The sequence below is a fragment of the Microchirus variegatus genome, assembly GCF_963457635.1.
Source record: "Microchirus variegatus genome assembly, chromosome: 13".
NCBI lineage: Eukaryota > Metazoa > Chordata > Actinopteri > Pleuronectiformes > Soleidae > Microchirus > Microchirus variegatus.
The window spans coordinates 3,446,757-3,465,170 of NC_139814.1; the positions used below are offsets into that span (position 1 = coordinate 3,446,757).

General features: G+C 40.5%; 1 protein-coding gene across 1 annotated transcript in view; it reads right to left on the reverse strand.

Annotated features, from left to right (window-relative positions):
* zdhhc18b (zDHHC palmitoyltransferase 18b) overlaps positions 1 to 18,414 on the reverse strand; it is a 29,158-nt gene that overhangs the window by 7,175 nt on the left and 3,569 nt on the right. The window contains exons 2-4 of the mRNA XM_083900030.1: positions 17,055 to 17,215; positions 5,028 to 5,177; positions 4,750 to 4,887 (exon numbers count right to left, since the gene is read on the reverse strand). Of these exons, the coding sequence (XP_083756156.1) occupies positions 4,750 to 4,887; positions 5,028 to 5,177; positions 17,055 to 17,215 (449 nt within the window). The remainder of the gene's footprint in view (positions 1 to 4,749; positions 4,888 to 5,027; positions 5,178 to 17,054; positions 17,216 to 18,414) is intronic.

Below are 18,414 nucleotides of genomic sequence, written 5' to 3' on the forward strand. Positions count from 1 at the left end.
TGTCTTCTGGGGGTGAGAGTTCAGTCTGAAATATCACGGCTCAGCACAGCGTCAGAAAAGATTTCTATCGGCTCGTTTACAGCAACTAGGAGGTTTTTGAGCATAAAAACAAGTTAATATATGTAAGTAGACCTCCATAACTAACATATATGTGCAACAGGACCACTCTATGTGAGCTTTAAGGCTCCTCTTTAATCCACAAAAAAAAATCATGATTAGAACTTTTTGTAATGTTATTGTTATGATCATGTGTAGTTCTCTGTGTGTGTGTGTATCATGATCATGTGTTTTTTTTCTGTGTATAACCGTTGAACCTCCCTTGCCAGTTCCGATTAGTGTGAATGCTGACTCGGCAGATTTAGTGTGCATGCTGACTAGGTTTTTTGATGCTTGATTTTAGGGAGGGGGGTTGTTATGATGGTGTGTGTGTGTGTCAGGGGCATTTTATGCTAGCACACTATACTAAAACGCCTTAACCACGACGCCTATGCCTGCATAAAGACTGAAAAGCACGCCTGTGATATGTGTGCGTACAGGCACACTTATTGCGAGTACACCAAATAATGAAGGGTGACGGGTGATAAGTGTAATGCCACGAGCGAACGCCTATGCGCACTCTTGTCTCAATGTACTGACACCCAACTTTTATTAATTTTATTTAAATGATTATTGTATGTGCACACTGTTCTGAAAAATAAAAATAAAATAAAAACTGTGGCCGTATCGAGACAGACTTCTTCACCAGCTGTGGAAGAGTTGGAGAGATGAGTATTGTCTTTAAGATCTGCTTCTGCTTCAAATTCAACCACCTTGACTAAACCTTTCAAGACCGATGACGTATTTATTTATGATCATCTAATACCTCGGCAACTCATAAGGGCCGCTTTTCCCAGATTCGATCTTTCTTAAGGACTTAAGAAGGCTCTTAAGAAGGAATGGCTAAGAAGGAGCGCTAAGATACGGGTGTTTCCCAGACACGTTCTTAACTGCCTTCTTAGCAGAACCGTAAGATCAAGCCAAAGAAGCTTCTTAAGAAGCTCTTAACGAGAGCTGTTCACCACGGTGGTGCTGAAACTGAATCAATCGATGCCAGGCAAATCGATCACCCACCGCTTTATCAGCACATAAGTCACACACAGCGCCCCATGGTCCCCCCACTCAGGGGCGCCTGCAGGAATTAATGCTATGGTACGCACGCCCGTCTCTCCTGCTCAAACAAAGTGTTTGCACGTGGATATAGCATTAAGTAAATTTTTTATTAACGTGTGTGTGTGCCATCAGGTGTATCCAAGTAGTAATCAAGCCCATTAGCGCATATATACCCCCGTGAATATTGGCACACACATGTGAGAATGGAAGAAATCGGCAGCAAAAGAACCAAGTGGGCACCGTCGTTTACCGCGGAGGAGATGGGCGTGTTGGTGGACGAGGTGTGGCAGCACCGTGAAGTTTTATTTGGTGGAACTAAAGGAAAGAAAAACATCAAGGTGAAGAACCGTGTATGGCAGGCTATAGCGGAGAAGACGTCCCCCTCCAGCCCATGTGGCCTGCGTGACTGGGGTGCTGTCCGAAAGAAGTGGCAGGAATTCCAAAGCCAGACCAAGAAGAAGAGTGCCCAGGTGAGGAGGGAAGCCATGGGCACTGTTGGTGGAGCACCAGGTGGGACGACCCTCACTCCCGATGAAGAGAAAGTCCTGTCCATAATCGGGAAGACGGCCTCTGAAGGCATCACAGGGAGCATTGATGTTGAGGGGGACGAGGGCCTCTCAGAAAGTGAGGAAGAGGAGCCATCCGGGAGCAGAGCAGGGACATGCACGCCCACAGGAGAGGACGACCCCACACAGCCGTGCCCTGTCCCCGTGCGCCAACCAGCAGGGCCCGGTGTCCGCATGCGGGGAGGCTTAACCAGGCGGCCTGCAATAACCACCTGCACCTGCAGCGAGATGCTGGCTCTTAACAGTGTTTCTTCTCTACTATTAGCCTATGTTTTTTGCGCCAGTGGTTCACAGCTATGAGCGCATTTCAACATTGAACATTGTTTTATTATTTCAAAAAGTGGAGGATATAAATTTCCCTGATGCGGCTTGATCACTGTAGCCTAGAAATCTAGACGCCCCTAGTGGCAGGCTATGATCACTGAACATTTGATCGCTAAGAAGGCTGTTAAGAGTGGGTCAGCTCAATCTTACGTTTCCTTCTTAGTGAAAGATCTTCTTAAGCTAAGAGCGACTCTGGGAAACACGTTCTTCTTTCACAGTGTTCTTAAGAGCGCTCCAAAGAAGATCTTAGCGCTAAGAGCTTCTTAACGAATCTGGGAAACGCGGCCATTGCCTGTTTTGAGGATCCAGCACCATGGACAGCACTACAGCACTCTATCTCATGGATGTATAATATGAACTGGATAGAGCTCCGCCCCTTCGCTTCCGTTCATTCCTATGAAGCTGCTCACCCAGCGCATATGCCAAAAAAGTTTTTGACTTCCCTGTTTATTTCCAGGTTATGGGGCCCATAGAGCATGCACAGTAGTGTCACTACCATAAGATTTATAAAAGCCTGTGTCCATGTCTCGAGGTGTCCTGTGGACACTTTTACAGGCGTCTCTTTTACTATTGTGGTCAATGGGAAAATTGCTTTTAGGCACCATGGGGTTTTCTGTTGCAGTACCCACAGTGGCCACCATGTAGAAATTGTCTTCAAGGGAGAGGGGGTGATGCTCTATCCAGTTCATATTATACATCCATGCTCTACCTGCACCACACCCGGTTCCGCCCCATCCGCTGCTGTGGGATGCGTCTGTGGAGGTAGCTGCACTAGTACCTCCATGTGCTCGTAAAATGTGTTTTTTTCTCTCCTCTTTTTTCATATCTAACGTGATGATCAGGAAATCATGGTTTCAAAAATTTTAAACATGGGAATCCCGAGTGACGTCATGTGCTCCCAGGAAATCCCTCTGCCCAGCTGCTCCCATCCACTCACATGCCTTCTTTCATCAAAATTATGTTATGGGTTATATTGTAGGCGTGCACACGCTATAGGCGTTAACGAATGTGTCACTATTGTACTGAAGCCAACGCTTCAGACGCCTTAACATGTGCACATGTGACTGAAACAGCCTCTCTCTTGGTAATACTTGGACTGCACTGAATTGTGACGAGCGTGCGCACAGGCGTCCGCTGCGTTCACATGTGGCACGGCACGAATGACCCCTCGCTATTTGATTTCCACAAACACATCGTGTGTCTGTACGCTCATGTAGAATTTTACTTAACAGTCACACGTGGTCTTCGTGTCACGTATTTGAGGCGTGGTTCACCCGTCACGTAGGCGTATGTGCAACAACGCGTGTGCAGCGTCTGCGTGACACATACATCTGTCCATTAAAAGTGTTCCATTCCTCCTGCAGAGCCACTTGAAGTTGGCGGCCGTTCTGGGGAACTGGAACCCGCTGGCAGACATGCCTATCCAGAACATCCCAAAGGTGTTCGATAGGTGACATGCCTATCGCCCTATGTCAGCTGATAGGCACAGCACCACGACCCTCCGATGGAGATAAACCATCCCAAACTGAAAGCTGCGGTCGAGAAAGTGCGGATTCATAACCCACAGCCCTGCTTCGTACACACACACAAGCAACAGCATGCACACACATCACTTAAACGGATCAGAACTTTACACAGAGGCAAACACGGCATGGGTAAAGTAGTGTAGTTAGGAATATTTTTAGTGTAATGTGTTACTTTACTTCGTTACCCAAAAAAGTAATATCGTTACTGTAATCCGTTACTTTGTAACTTACACCAACACGGCCTATTTTTATACTTTAGTCAAAGTGTTTCCCTTAATTTAAGATCACTCTTAGACATATGTTATATTTTTAGTCTGTACATTTTAACTTAAATGGTATTTTTTTTATCAGATTTTCTGATACTGTGCTAAGTTATATATCTTTTTATTTAATTTTTTTTTTACCTTTTTGTGACGAGGAAGACGTGCAAAGTAAAAATGTCATTGTGCAGTGTGATGTCTGTCTTAACTGAACATGACAATCTTGTTGATTTTCATATGCAGCCGAGTCTTTGTTTTAATTTGTTAAAATTATTATTATTGTTTTCAGCTGGATGTCTAATTTGCTTTTACTTTTGTTATTCATTGTTTCTTATTTATTTTATCTATGATTTATTATTGTATATAATCCTCCAGAGTTGCACTGAAAATAAATATTGTTTAAATGGCATTAAAACAACAGCTTTCTTCATTTTATTTGAGTCCTTGACTTCACACAGTGCAGATATTGATACAATGACAATGCTACTTCAATATATATAAATTAATTGTAATGTGTAACTAATGATAATGCATCTTAAACATGGACATGAGGACATATCCTCTATCCAGACCTCATTAAATCATAATTCACGACCCCTGCTGTATACTAAAGCATTTAGAGCCGTTTTGGGAGTTCATGTGGATGAAGACATTTCTTGAAAAGATGCTGTATTAACGGAAAACTTTTTCAAAACCATAAAGAAAAAGACTGTTTTGTTTACCCTGTGGATAGAGCCTGGAGCAACACATTCAGAGAGAATCAGCTTCCGGCTTACCCTGTCACATAAATGGTCAGTCTATGAATGGCTGCGTGATATGCTTTTGAGTGTGCTAGTATGGACAGAGATTACTTCAATGCTGTTTTCAAATGAAAGCGTCTATATAAGAATTTAGCCTTAGGGTTAGTAAAATCCTGAAACCTACTCAGCGCTAGATGTGTGGTCACACATCCAAAGATGAAAGCCGTCAGGAAGGAGAGCAACACAATAAAGGTGTAGAAGAAGCGGTAGTTGCGTTTCCCTACACAGTTGCCCACCCAGGGGCAGTGATGGTCGAATCGCTCTGAAGGAGAAGTGCACCAGAGAAGAACTAAATGTAGAGGAATAGATTATGTGTTGCTGAGTGAGGTTATAATATCACTGTGGCCCACATGCAGCCATTGTTTATTATATATGGTTGTTTGATGTTATGTTGCTGCTCACCCACACAGTTGTCACACAAGCTGCAGTGGGAGGTGCGTGGAGGCCGGAACATCCTACACGTGAAGCAGTACTTGAGCTTGACCAGCTGCTGGTTGATCAGGACTTCCTTGGTGCGCGGCGGAGGACAATAGATTGTATTTCCTCCATCGTCTACAGGACAGAAAAAGAAAAATAGAGACAGAAAGGAACATATATCATGCCAATGTCAGTGCACATGTCAGTGCACATGTCAGTGCACGTCAGTGCGTGCAGCTCCAGTAAATACATACACTCATGAAACTGACAATAAACATAACTGCTAGAGTATCTGTTTGGAAAAGGACGAAGCAGGACATGTTACACTTTTCTCAGTCTTAAAATCAATCAATCAAGAGTCAACAAGATATCATCACTGCCAATGTAATATCAATTACACCAAGAAGTGAAATATTTGTCTTTTAAAATTGTCAAAATAGAGACGTTCATCAATAAAACTTGTTTGGAAACAGGATGAGTGCCTTATTTAAAATCGTCTTGTTGTTAATACTTCAGACCCAAATGTGAATGCTACAATTCCAATGAACTCCAGAAATCACCAGTTCAAATCCTAATGAGCCCCAGACTACGTCCCATTGTACCAACAACAGCAAAGCAATGGCATCCCAACAGTATCCCCACAGAACACTGTGCAAGACAGAAGGGCAGAATGTCTACGCAGACAGAAGAAACCCTACGACAGAGCTGCCAGACCCTTACCACCACTGCACACTGCACCACCTTTCCCATTCCAGCAAGAAAATGGCCAATGGAAACCAGCCAGTCATCCAGCTTGCAGAAACACTACGCAGCTATCAGAAATGATGATGGATAGATACTAGGATGAAACTGCCTCACACTGTTAAAAAAAGAAAATTCGAGTTTGAAAAAAAAGTTCCATCAACTAATATTGTTTTGTCAGACAAACTTGATAGTTAGAGTTGTGCTAAGTCAAAATTAAATTGATTTTATAATACTTTTTTTTTTTTTTTTTTTTAACATTATCCGTTGTTAACAGTTTGAAAAGAGAATTTTGAGTTGGCACAACTCTAACTTACAAGTTTGTGTAACAAAATAATATTAGTTGATGGAACTTTTTAAAAAAAATATTTCTAATTTTTTTACAGTGCACTGAGGCGCAAGAAATCACATCTGTACCTGCTACACAACAGAGTGAGGTCAGTGTGAAATTCAGAACCCACACCATTCTCCAGTACGGGAGCCGTACCCCACTGAACCTTGTCTCTGCATGAGATTTTGCCTGCTATTAGGAAGGTATTGGACTTGTGATTGTGATGGAAAATATAATAATAATAAACAAATGTTTTAAGAAATAATTTAAGAGTGCAGGTATAATCAGTGTTGGGCAGTAACGTCGCTAAGTAGCAGCATTTTCAGTAGCTTAGCTCTTTTATTGACTTTATTTTATTGACTTGGAATGAAGTTGTTCCAATCTAAAAAAGAAGAATAGCTTTGATGTAGTTAAAATACATTTACCAAGTAGCTTGCCCAACACTGGGATATTGATACTGCTAATCTTTACCTTATTATGTCATGGCAGTAATTTGGACTACAATGTCTTTGAAATGTTTTTACTCACCCTATAAGGCCTAAGCAAATATGGTTATAGTTCCCTGCATTTGATTTCTGACTGGTTCCTGTCAGCTACAACTTGGCTCTTACTTTTCATTCATTTACTTTTTTGTTAAAGAGAGATGTAATGTTTGGTAACATATACACTGTATTTTTAAATGTGTATACCGCTAGACAGGAAGTAACATCAATATGCCTGTAGCTTGACGTATTTGTGATGACATAGAGCAGGAAATAAAGAGTGGCAGCTGCCAGAATTCTCGAAATTTGTGGACTTGAATTAAGTCACAACGGTTTGGTGTTCCTTTATATTTGTGTGCATTCATTTTATTATGTGCAAATGCTTTGTTAAAACGTCCTACAGAAGGCTCAATTTATAGATCTCTGTTGATCTGTGTTCAAATACATACATTGTAAACCCAGATTATGTTTCTAATTAAACTTACGAGTGATCATTACTTATCGTTCTATGTTTAGTAAAAACCTGCTATCATTACTAAACAACATTAGTTGTTTGTACTTTTTAGCTGAAAGATTCATTGTACTATCAAGTTTAGCAGAGATAACTTGCTATGTTTACTTGTATAAGAAAGGGGAGGCGGCTAATTAAAAAACCTGCCTGCCTGGTTACATGAGTCTTGACAAGACCAGCGTCTTGTAAAGTGTGTCCAAGAGGTTCTACACCTGAACCTCACTCACCCTGACACACACGCTTTTGGTTCTGTTACCTTATTGTATTTAACAGTGACATTGTTGAGCTAAACGTTTTCTTTATTTTTACGGATCCTTGTGGTGTGAGGATGCTGTGGAAGGACCTCTCTTGAAACAGAAGACAGGTCAGAAGTTTGCTCTGAGAGCTGAAGATCAAGTATGTATAAGAAAGAGAATAAAACAAATAACTATCTTTATATTATTATAAAATGTGTAATATAAAAAGGAAATTCATGGATGTTTTTCAGCACTACTTGTTTTTGCAGATGGCTTAGCTGCCTTGTATAGTTCAGTTGATCTTTTTTGTTCACTGTATTTTTCAGGTGTTAATGGAGTCGGCACAGCCCTCATCTCCTCCACCTATTTCGATCCAAGAGAGGGAATGATGGACAGTTGTTGACACAGATTTCACAACAGACCAATGTCGTTCCAGACACATTTTCTAATTGGCATTGTTTTTCACAGGTTTTGTTAAAAAAAAAGGTGGACAACATTCAAAGTCTGCAAAAAGCAATGTGCACCTGGACTCGTGTATGCAATCTTAATCACCTCAAAACTATGAAGCTCATATTTCAGTTCATCCAACAGGTATCGGTTTTATTAGGCCACACTGACCTAAAGCCAGAGCTACAGACGTTGAAAAATCAGCTCGCAATGTAAATGTCATGTCTTTTAAAGTAGAGCGGGGTGTAAAGAAGACAATTTAATTCTTTAAAATGTGGACCTTTTGTATGTATTTTTAACAGTTTGGGCACTTTTTTACATTGTTGTTGCACTTTATACACTGTTTTGTTCGTGTTTATTGTTTTTGCATCTCCACTCGTTTTATTTTTACGTGATGTAGAGATGTAATATATCATGTTATTGTTTGATCTTCAATAAAAGTTTTTAAAAAGCAAAAATGAAAGAAGCTCACACACACAGCAGCTATGTTTCTGTGGAAGCTAGATGTTTGAGATTCCCTGGATTTATGGAATTCAAATTGAGCCTCCTTTGAACCCATCACTTAACTCGAGGAAGGGGCTGAAGAGCATTTTGGACTAGAGAAGGCTGAAACTGCGTCCTATCTTCACCTGGTGACACTTGTGTGCAGTGTTGGGGGTAACAAGTTACAAAGTAACATATTACAGTAATGATATTACTTTTTTGGGTAACAAAGTAAAGTAACACATTACACTATAAATATCGATAACTACACTACTTTACTTGACAATAGTAATGCACTTTTCTGCGTTACCCATGCTGTCTTTGCCTGTGTGTAAAGTTCTGATCCGTTTAAGTGATGTGTGTGCATGCGGGTTGCTTGTGTGTGTGCTTGCCTGGGCACTGTTGTCATGGAGATTGATTTGAGTGACGTAGCTGCTGGTGCGAAGGAGGGAAATGGGGATGGATATGGAGGTGCGCTAAACAGGCTTTTAGCCAGCAGGGCACCCGGGCATCCTGGATCCTGTCCTGAAAATATTAAGATATTAGACGCCCTACATTTAGGCAGGACGTCCTAAAGACAACCTATTTTTTCCTCCTGTTTCCCCCGGTAACCACCGAAAAAAATGTTGTGATGACGCATGCAAAAACCAATACCAATAAAACGATTCCAACAAGACGTGAGTACATGGTGGAACAGCACCTATTAAATGCTGGAAAGTCTCTTTGCGTAAAAGTGAAACTTGGCTGCAGTGCAGAGCAGATTATGAACTCCCTGTGACAGAACTCTCTTCTCTCTCTCTTTGAGCAGTTAACTAAAGAGATCAGCTCATCTGATGCATCTGTTATTCCCTTGATTACAGCGCTAAAGGTCTTCTATACAAAGATTGAAACCATGGAGTGAAAACAATGAAAAGTGCGCTCTTAAGAATCTGTCAACATGTTTTACTAAGATCTACTCTGATCCCCTGTATTTCATTGAGACTGTACTCGATCCTCGTCATAAAGATCATTATGTATGTGTCATATGGATGTGGGGATATAGAGAGACGTAGAGAAATGATCCAGTCTGCGTTGGACCTTATGGTTTTACATGCCATTATGTATACATTATACAATAAACACTATGGGCCTGATTTACTAAAGCTTTGCGCGTGCAAAAACGTGTGCAAACTGGATTGCACACGCAGATTAGCGTTGATGCTGATCTACTAACAGGGCGCAACGAGGAGCGCATCCCTCAGACGGGCAAAATAGCACCCGCAACTCATTTAGCGTTCTTGCCTTAATGCATATGCAATATGGGGCGTTTACACGCTATTTTGCGTGTGATGTGAGGAGAAAATGTAAATATGTTATTTTAGCACGCGCAAAGTGATTTATCAAACCTGAAACTGATTGCGGTGTTTATATTTGCGTCTATATTTAGCACGTTTGAAAGGCAGGTCTTAACTGGCACAGCGGTGCACACACATGGCTGCGGTTATTTATAGTTATATATATTTGTAAATCAGGAAATTACGCTTTTCCAGAGCATGTTCAACTACGCGTTCACAGATGACGCACATTCATTTCTTATTTGGTATATCTGAATAAATTAAACATAGATATTCAGAGGAGAAATGCGTGTTTGTACTGGTATGGGCTTACCTTGGTCTGCAGTTTGTGGTTCAAGGAGGGCTCGTACCTATGTTACCCGGTTAAGACCGGAGGAACGGGGAACCCCGCTTTACCTTAACGGGTCCAGCTCTAACCTGGTCTACACGGCGAAGCGCAGGCGGCACAGTGCGCACACGTCACCAAAACCTCACAGGCAGGTTACCCTAACCCTAACCCTTCCAGTTCCAGGCACATTTAAATGCAATAAATAATCACAACAATCACTATTTAATGTAACTATCTGAATCAGCTATAGATATATCATCTATATCGATTGTCCCGTCGCCTCTGACGTCAGATCAAAGGCTGTTGGCACGCGTAATGGAAACTCAGCCTGACTGAATTAACACAGATGAAACCAGGGACGGACTGGGACTAAAAAGCCGTTTTGATGATCCGCTTTATTTATTTATTTACTTATTGACAAGAAAGTCACTCATCCATTAGATCCATAGAAACAGCAGAACTCGCTCCCTGGCAGCTGTCAGTGAGCTGCAGGTGAGTCAGGAGGAGAGCGCAGCACCTTCTTCTTCTTTTTTTTACGGCAACATCCATAGTCCATAGTTTTCTTTGTTGATACGTCAGGTAATGATGGAGCTGTCCAAAATACCGACGCAGGATTATAATAATAATAATAATAATAATATAAAAAGGTCCTATGGACCCGGGGAACAATATGTCATATATGCCTCGATCCCAGTTATCTGCTCATCGCAGAACGTCACTTTCTGTTGAGTGGCTTCAAATTTAATTCAGCGCTTCCGTTGAGTCTGCTCTTTCTCCATGTTGACAACTCTTGACTCGCGCAAAATCCTCATTTAAATAGGGCGGTCTTAACCACTTCTGCGCCTGTAGTCAATTGCGGCCGCAATGTTAGTAGTTCACCCGCAAAACGTAATCCAGTAGCGGGCGCAGTCTTTCTGCTCGCGCAAGCAATTTAGCGCTCGCTATTTGGAATCTTAGTAAATCAGGCCCTAAGTGGGCAGGCAAAGTGATGTTTGTACAAGTATTGACACCACTGTGCGAAATACAGGGGGGTCTGGGGGGGCTAGACCCCCTGAAAGCCTCGAATGCAAAATTTGAGGGGGGTCAAACAAAACATGTTACAATGTAATTGGAAAACATGTTTTTTTTTTCCTAAAGATTATTGTAATTTCCGTTTTACATATAATCTACATACTTAATGCACTTTGCATGCCTTCTTATCCTTTATAACCAGACAACATGTCAATTATTTTATTCTTAATTTCCACATTGTGTTGTGGAAAAGGCCCACACAAGCCCACAACTGACAGGGTAGATAGCTAATACTGCAGGATGGCACCTGGGGTGGTGTCACAGTATTGTGGAACAATTGGGAGATGGGACCCTCCGATTATTAATGGGTATTTCGCACATTGATCTACACGGTAAATTAAGAAACAGGAAAGTAAAGTAATAAGGAGTGAAGTTACTTTTCAAATCCAGGAACTAGTAAAGTAATCTCATTACAATTTACAGAAGTAACGAGTAACTAGTAACTAATTACTTTTTTTGAGTAACTACCCCAACACTGATTGTGTGGTAGGACTGTTAAGCCCCACATCTGACTTGACTTGATTTTGACAGACTACCACTAATTGAGCAGAAACTGGCTTGAAGTAACATAAGGATCCTGAGACTGTTACCAAGGAACATTTAACCAGTTTGAAGGGTTAAAGTGTTGTTGCACTAATGCATTAACTGCATATGTTAATTGTATTTTAATACACAACTTGTTACTCCAGTTTCATTTTTGTGTCCTTTTTCCCAACCCACTGGTCCAACATATTTTTTCTTCAGTGACTCTCAAGTTGGTTACATATCCTATAAGTTTGACATAATCAAATGTTACTGAGCAAAGCGAAACAGATAAAGAAATTAGCTGAACTGAAGCATTTTGAATGTAGGGATCAAATTCAATGAGGGTCTGAATTCAGCATCATAAATTTGCAGGAGTTAGCCTGGCAAACAAGATCTATATCAAGATGTTTGTTCTGGGCACACACAATTGGCAGGGCTCAATCTGAGGCTAAAATTAAGTACCGGCCCACTTAAAGCACTAGTCTAGGGAAGATTGATAACCTTCGCTGATTTTGTTTGTTTTTTCTTCCATGTGACTTAGAAATCCCAGTAGTGTTTGTTCTGGAGGAAACTGCATCTGGATCAAAAGGCGAACATGGTTGCATGCAAAATCTGCTGAGGTGGTCGAAAAGTGTATCACTGTTTGGGGATGTGATAGAGGCAATGACTGGTCTCTGCAAAGCTTCTGTGACATTGACTAAGACAAAGCAGTACCCTTGTTGAGTGCAGGGGTGTCAACAGGTACATGCATATCTCAAAGCCAGAGACAACCACCAGCTTAACAAGCACAAATTGGATGTTCCTTCTGAAACACTGCCTGGGAATACGCCACTGACCAACCAAGACCACAAACAAGAACACATGATAGAGGGAATTTCAGGCTTACCCTAACTTTGACAAGAAACTACTGTGCAAAATCAAATACAAAGAAATGTGGCAGTTGATGAGGCTCAAACAGACAGATTGGAGAAAACTCTAAAAGTAAATCACACACATTTGCGTTTTTCTATCTTGTCTATAGACCCATTGTGAATAATCTATACCAGGGGTCACCAACGTGGTGCCCGCGGGCACCTGGTAGCCCGCAGGCAGCCAATACGGTGCCCGCGGGCTCACTTCACTTCACCTCACTTGCATGTATCCGTATGATCGCTCAGTAAAATATCTTTGATATTGTTTATAAAAACTGGTTATCGTTAGGAGTAAGCACTGGAATTAATGTGTATGCAGTTGAATGCATAATATTAATCATTTAAATGGTAAACAAAAAAAAATGTTAATGTGGTAGCCCTCCATATTATTCTTTACCCTTAAGGTAGCTCTCTGTCTCAAAAAGGTTGGTGACCCCTGATCTATACAGTTAGATATACTTTTATTGTTAGGCAAGGTTCAAAATCCACCAGGCACAATCTTTGGCAGTGGAGAAATCGGAAGTAATCTGAAATCTGAAAGTACATGACACACTTATTTTTGTTCGTTAAGCTTGTATACACACCCTTTGGAAATAAAATGTACCCTACTTTGACTTTGACTGCTGACTTTTGATTACTACTGTACATGTAAATAAATGTTCAGCTTTTTTAAATTTTCGTTTTCACACATTTTTTTTGGTTAGATGGAAATGTGAAATAAACACTGACAAGAAAAGCAAATATATGAATCTCCAACTTTATTTACATGCAGTCATCTGACATGGGGAGCATTAGGCAGTTCTATCAAAAACAGGTCGGTGGTCACATGCACAATTATATACAAATGATATTATCCAAATTGCTTATAGGCATCAGTCTGAACTCCTCAGAAATGAAAACCCAGATTCTGATGTGCTACATAGTGATAGGGTGTTTGGATAAGTCATCATCAAAGTGACCTGTGTAATCTTGGTCAGGCACCACAATGTTGTCTGCAGGAAGAGCAACTTCAGTGTATTCAGAATCCAAAGATATAAAAAAAATACCCTGAGAAGTTTCTGTCCGTGCCTTTTACTAAACACAGGTAGGTTGTCCATTATGAAAGGAAGAGCAAACATTTCTGAGAAGTCGATCAGCTTGTTACTAAAAACCAGTGCAATCAGTGCTGTTAGTGTACAGATGTGTGTGTCAGACTAAGCTGAGCTTGTACCTGTACAAAAGATTTCTAATCAACTCTATTTGATCCTCTGTAACTTCCCTGATATTGACTGTGGCATGAAGGTCTTGTTGAGACATTTCATATTCAGGTATTGCCACATCACAACCAGCAGAGCTGCACAAAATAACTGAGTGGCAGTATGTGTTCTACCAGGACATAAACACAAATGTCCTTATAGAACACTTTGAGCGTGAGTATAACACCTTCCTCAAGCAACTAGTGATGCCCTTTTTTAAAGGTGTTTTCACACCCTCATCTTAAAGGGAACATATTATGCTCAGGGTTTCCCCCAGAAAAACTGCTAAGCCCGGTGGTAGGGCCTCTCGGCAGCCCACTGTGTTTTTGTAAAAAAAGAATGTTAAAGATGACAGGAAATTTGAAATTATGTGTTATTTTAAGACATGTATTACCATAGAGTCTTACAAAAAGACACACTCTTGAAATTAAAATGAATAATATCAATTGTTTTCACTTAAGTTAAATCTTAATTAAGTAATCAGCCAGTGAATCTTAAAACAAGCCATGCAGTGCTGGTCACATTTAAGTAAAATAAATCAACATAAATAAAAAAAGTGGTAGTGCCCCCTCATCTGGTGCAGACAGACAGCCCTTTTTTTTCTGCGTACTGCGTCTGCGTGGTTCTCCCTCATCAAGTGGACTCTTGGTGTCCAACGCAGCCCGGATCATGTCTCTAAATACAGCTTTATCCACATCCAAATAATTATATTTATGACGAGGATCGAGTACAGTAGCGATGAAGTGCAGGGGATCCGAGTAAAACGTGGTGGCACACTCTTAAGTGGCCATAGAGCGGTCCTATCGCACATATATGCGAGTTATGGAGGTCTACTTAAATACAATAACGTGTTTATGACTAATAACTTGTTTTTGTTAGACTGAAGCCGTTTTTATTTTTTCTACCTTTCTTGTCAAAGGCAAGACGGGCCACCTGGGTCATTTTAGCCACCGCATTGATTGAAAAAGGGCAGAAAATGATGGTTTCCAATGATCTTGACAATAGAAATATCAATAAAATTAATTAGTAAAAATAATTGTGTCTGTGACAAAATCTAGAAGTCAATAGAAGAGTGTAATGTCAGTTTTCAACTTCATGTGTGACAGGCAGATGAGAGCAAGAACAAGTGAGAGAGAGAGAGAGCTGCAGAGAGGGACACGCAAGGAAAAATTGTACAATCTGTTCCTAGGTAGATTTCCTGGATCCAAAATAAATAAATATTATAAAGTTATTTTTGTATTTGGTCAAAATTTTTCACTTAATACACAACACACTAAAGGTGGGCTCAAACACTTTGCACGTCACCCAGCGTCTCCAGCCTTTGCCAACTTGGTCAAAAAAAAAAAACAGGGAAAACCCTGTAATAGTATTGTCTATATTTGTTATTCTTTGCACTTAACTTCGCACTTCTAAAGCGTTGTTTGTACCTCATAAAAATGGCCCGTTTTTTATATTGTATAGTTGGGAGAAAATGTGATAAATAAATAACACTTTTTCCATAACTTAAGTTGATTTTTCTTTATTTGTGGAATGCATCCAGTGGGGCATTAAAACAAAAGTACGCAATATGTTTTAATTCCACAATACGTGATGTGACCTAAAATTAGTTTTGTGGGGAAAGTGTTGGACAATATCGACATATTGGATATCGGTAAAAAGCCAATATTGGACATCCCTAGTCGTTAGTGTACAGCAGTAGATGATCACTGCCGACATTCTCGGGCCTCAGTTTCCTTACAATCCAGTTCAGATAGTCCATAGTACCTGAAGACAGTGTCAAACAATGTTTGTTCAGTTTGGGCTCATGGTCATGTGAGTGGCATTTTTCAAATGCAACTGTGTTTAATAATTGCTCAGGAATCCAGGTCCACTGTTGCTGTCAAGGCCAAAATACAGTAGTTGTACCTGAAGGACAAAGGCAACTGCATTAACACCTACAATACGTTGTCAGTATATATTAATGTATTGATAAGAGCTCAGTAATGTAACAAATCAGATTTTTAGTAAATGATTGTCTCTGGACTATTGTTGTTGATGTATCAACCTTAGCCATTCTCAGTAAAGAATTGAGTTCATTTCAGCACTGCACCAAGTGTTTATCAGGGAAGGGCAGGTAAACAAGCTGGAGGCCTTCTTGAGGAGAGAGGTGATACTGATAACCAATATGTCTTCAGTGGCTATTGGACCAGCCACATATAAGCCTTAGTGTTATTGTTTATACTAGGCTGAAGACAGGATCATGGGCATGGGTCTCACAACTTCCATACTCACCCTGTTTTACAATGGACCTCAGTTCTCCCAGCCTGTCAAAACACTCTCTGAAGGCCTTTCCTCTGGTAGACATATCAGAATACATTTAAATGTAAAAATATAACCAATGTGACAACATCAATGACTGCAGAAGTAGCTCAATACATTCTACAACACAAAATGTTTAGGTCTGAATGAAACTATCCATTACTTTATGGTTCTGTGATGTCACTGCTGTAAAGTAACATCAGAGCGTTATAGAACTGTAACATCAGAGTAGTTATAGTTGTTGTAGCTCTGGCTGTAGCATACCCCCAACATCAGTCAGTTCAGATTACATTTTGAATATCGCTGAAACATACTTACCATTTGTAAGTGAGATGAACCTCATCCACCACAATCCCTAATACGTTGTCTTGGAAGACCTTGGCGGCCAACATGTCTCCCCATTTTTTTCTGTAGAAGCCAGGATTCAGGACTCCCAGAATCCTGTATATTGGCAGCGGCCACTTCGAATGTTCTCCTAGTCGCATTTGCCAGGTTGCAGGGCTGAGAGTCCAAATTTGGTAGCCTTGTTTACCTGGTCCTCCATAAGAGCAATCAATAGTGAGACAACAATCACCAGTGGGTTTTGAGTGAGTCCCAAGCGTTTAGCCACCAGTGGAACGAGCTGGTAAATTAAACCTTTGCTGTATTCGGCAAAACTTCTTTAGAAGGAATGACTTCAATACCATTATTTGATCATTTTTTTAAAAAAAGCTTAACTCCAAATAGTTAAAAGACAAGGCCAAAGCAGAGTCGAAGACTGCTGTTCGCTAGCAGCAGTCATCTTCTTTATTTATGTAGCAGAGACCGACAGGAACTACATGCACAATGGTTGCTACTCTGTCGTTATTATGTTAAACCAGCCCACCGACTCCATACACCATGTGATTGGGCCAAACCAGAGTTTGGATTTTGCAGCTCGGGAGCTAGCGAGGAGTTTTTTGACGTACCCTAGCTACAAATTAAATTTGCTACCACTAGGTGTGTCTAGATTTCTAGGTGAAAACAAGGAAAACAATGAGCTTTTTAAAAAATTAACATCCAAGACATCCACATAATATTATGCCAGAGTTGGGCCTTACCAATCTGTTTTTCAGTGTCAGCAGCCTCATCTGGTGTTGCTCTGGGTAGGATGCCAGGATCAGTGAAGCTGGTTTGGAGCAGGGTAATGATCACAAATACAAACAGGACTCCACCAATAACAGGTATGCAGCTGGTCAGGTGTTTAACCAGGAAGGGACAGCTGCAATGGCCACAGAGGGAGAGAGAGAGAAACTTTGAGGGTTTTGTGCGATGAAAAAAATGCTTTGTCTCTCAGAATACTTTGTGTTTTTCAATACTGATTTTGGACATTAAGGGTGCCAACAGTCAACATAAACTCAAAACATACATGCATGACTGTATGTATTATAATGTAGCTCTTTATTATTATCTACTATATACAAAATGGAAATTGGCATATAGCTCAGTCACTTTTTCAGGATCATTAAGGCAGAAGTTTTCTACAGTGTTCTAAACAATTTCTTGTATAAATAAGTAGTCTTAACTTTTTGTTAAAACTACTGATGTGTGTCAGTGTGTGTCAAAAAAGACAGTTAACAATACAATTAGGGTTGTCACATTATCACGTTAATTGCGATTAATTAATTAGAGTCATATTTAGTGCTTTATGTTTTCTTAATCGCGTTAATCTATTTTTTAATCTCTAACTTTACTGTTTCTGTATGCAAGTTGTTTTTATCAGCACCGTAGTGCTGAAACGCGGTGATACGCCTGCTGATGCGCTTTGGCAGAGGGGGTCTCACAATTAGATTTCCCCAGGGAGCTGACCAGACTGGTCACCGTCACTTTCCACCTTTTTGATCAATAAATAAAATATATATTGACTTTAACAATAACAATAAGCATGTGAATGGAATGTTAGACAAACCGCGAGGAAAAATAATTGTAGTGTGGCACAACATTTCCTGTGGCCAGCATGAACGTACATGGCCGAAATAGGTAAGATTAATAACAATTATTATCATATTCCGATTGCCTTGTAATTGTGTAATTCATATAAAAACATGTTTAAATGAAAACACATAGGTCTACAACTTTGGGAAAGTTCAAGCTGCGCTTGATGCGCGATTCCCTGATTCAGCTGATGGGGACGCTGTCAGATCAGCAACTTCCATCTTCAGAATATAAAATAAAGAAGAAACAGCGGGGATTTATGACAGGTTGGATTCAATCATAGCACTTGTGTGGGTGGATTATGAATTTGAAGAGGGTGGTGAGCCCTTTTGGGAAAACACCGTTATCTGAAGCAGAGGAAAAGCAACAAGTTCAGTGTTCGTTTCTGTTGTGTTGGACCAAACTGAACCATAATCTAAATGTGATAATACTAATACCTAGGGCTGGGCGATTGAGGTGACCCATTCAATAGGTGCATAAAGAAAG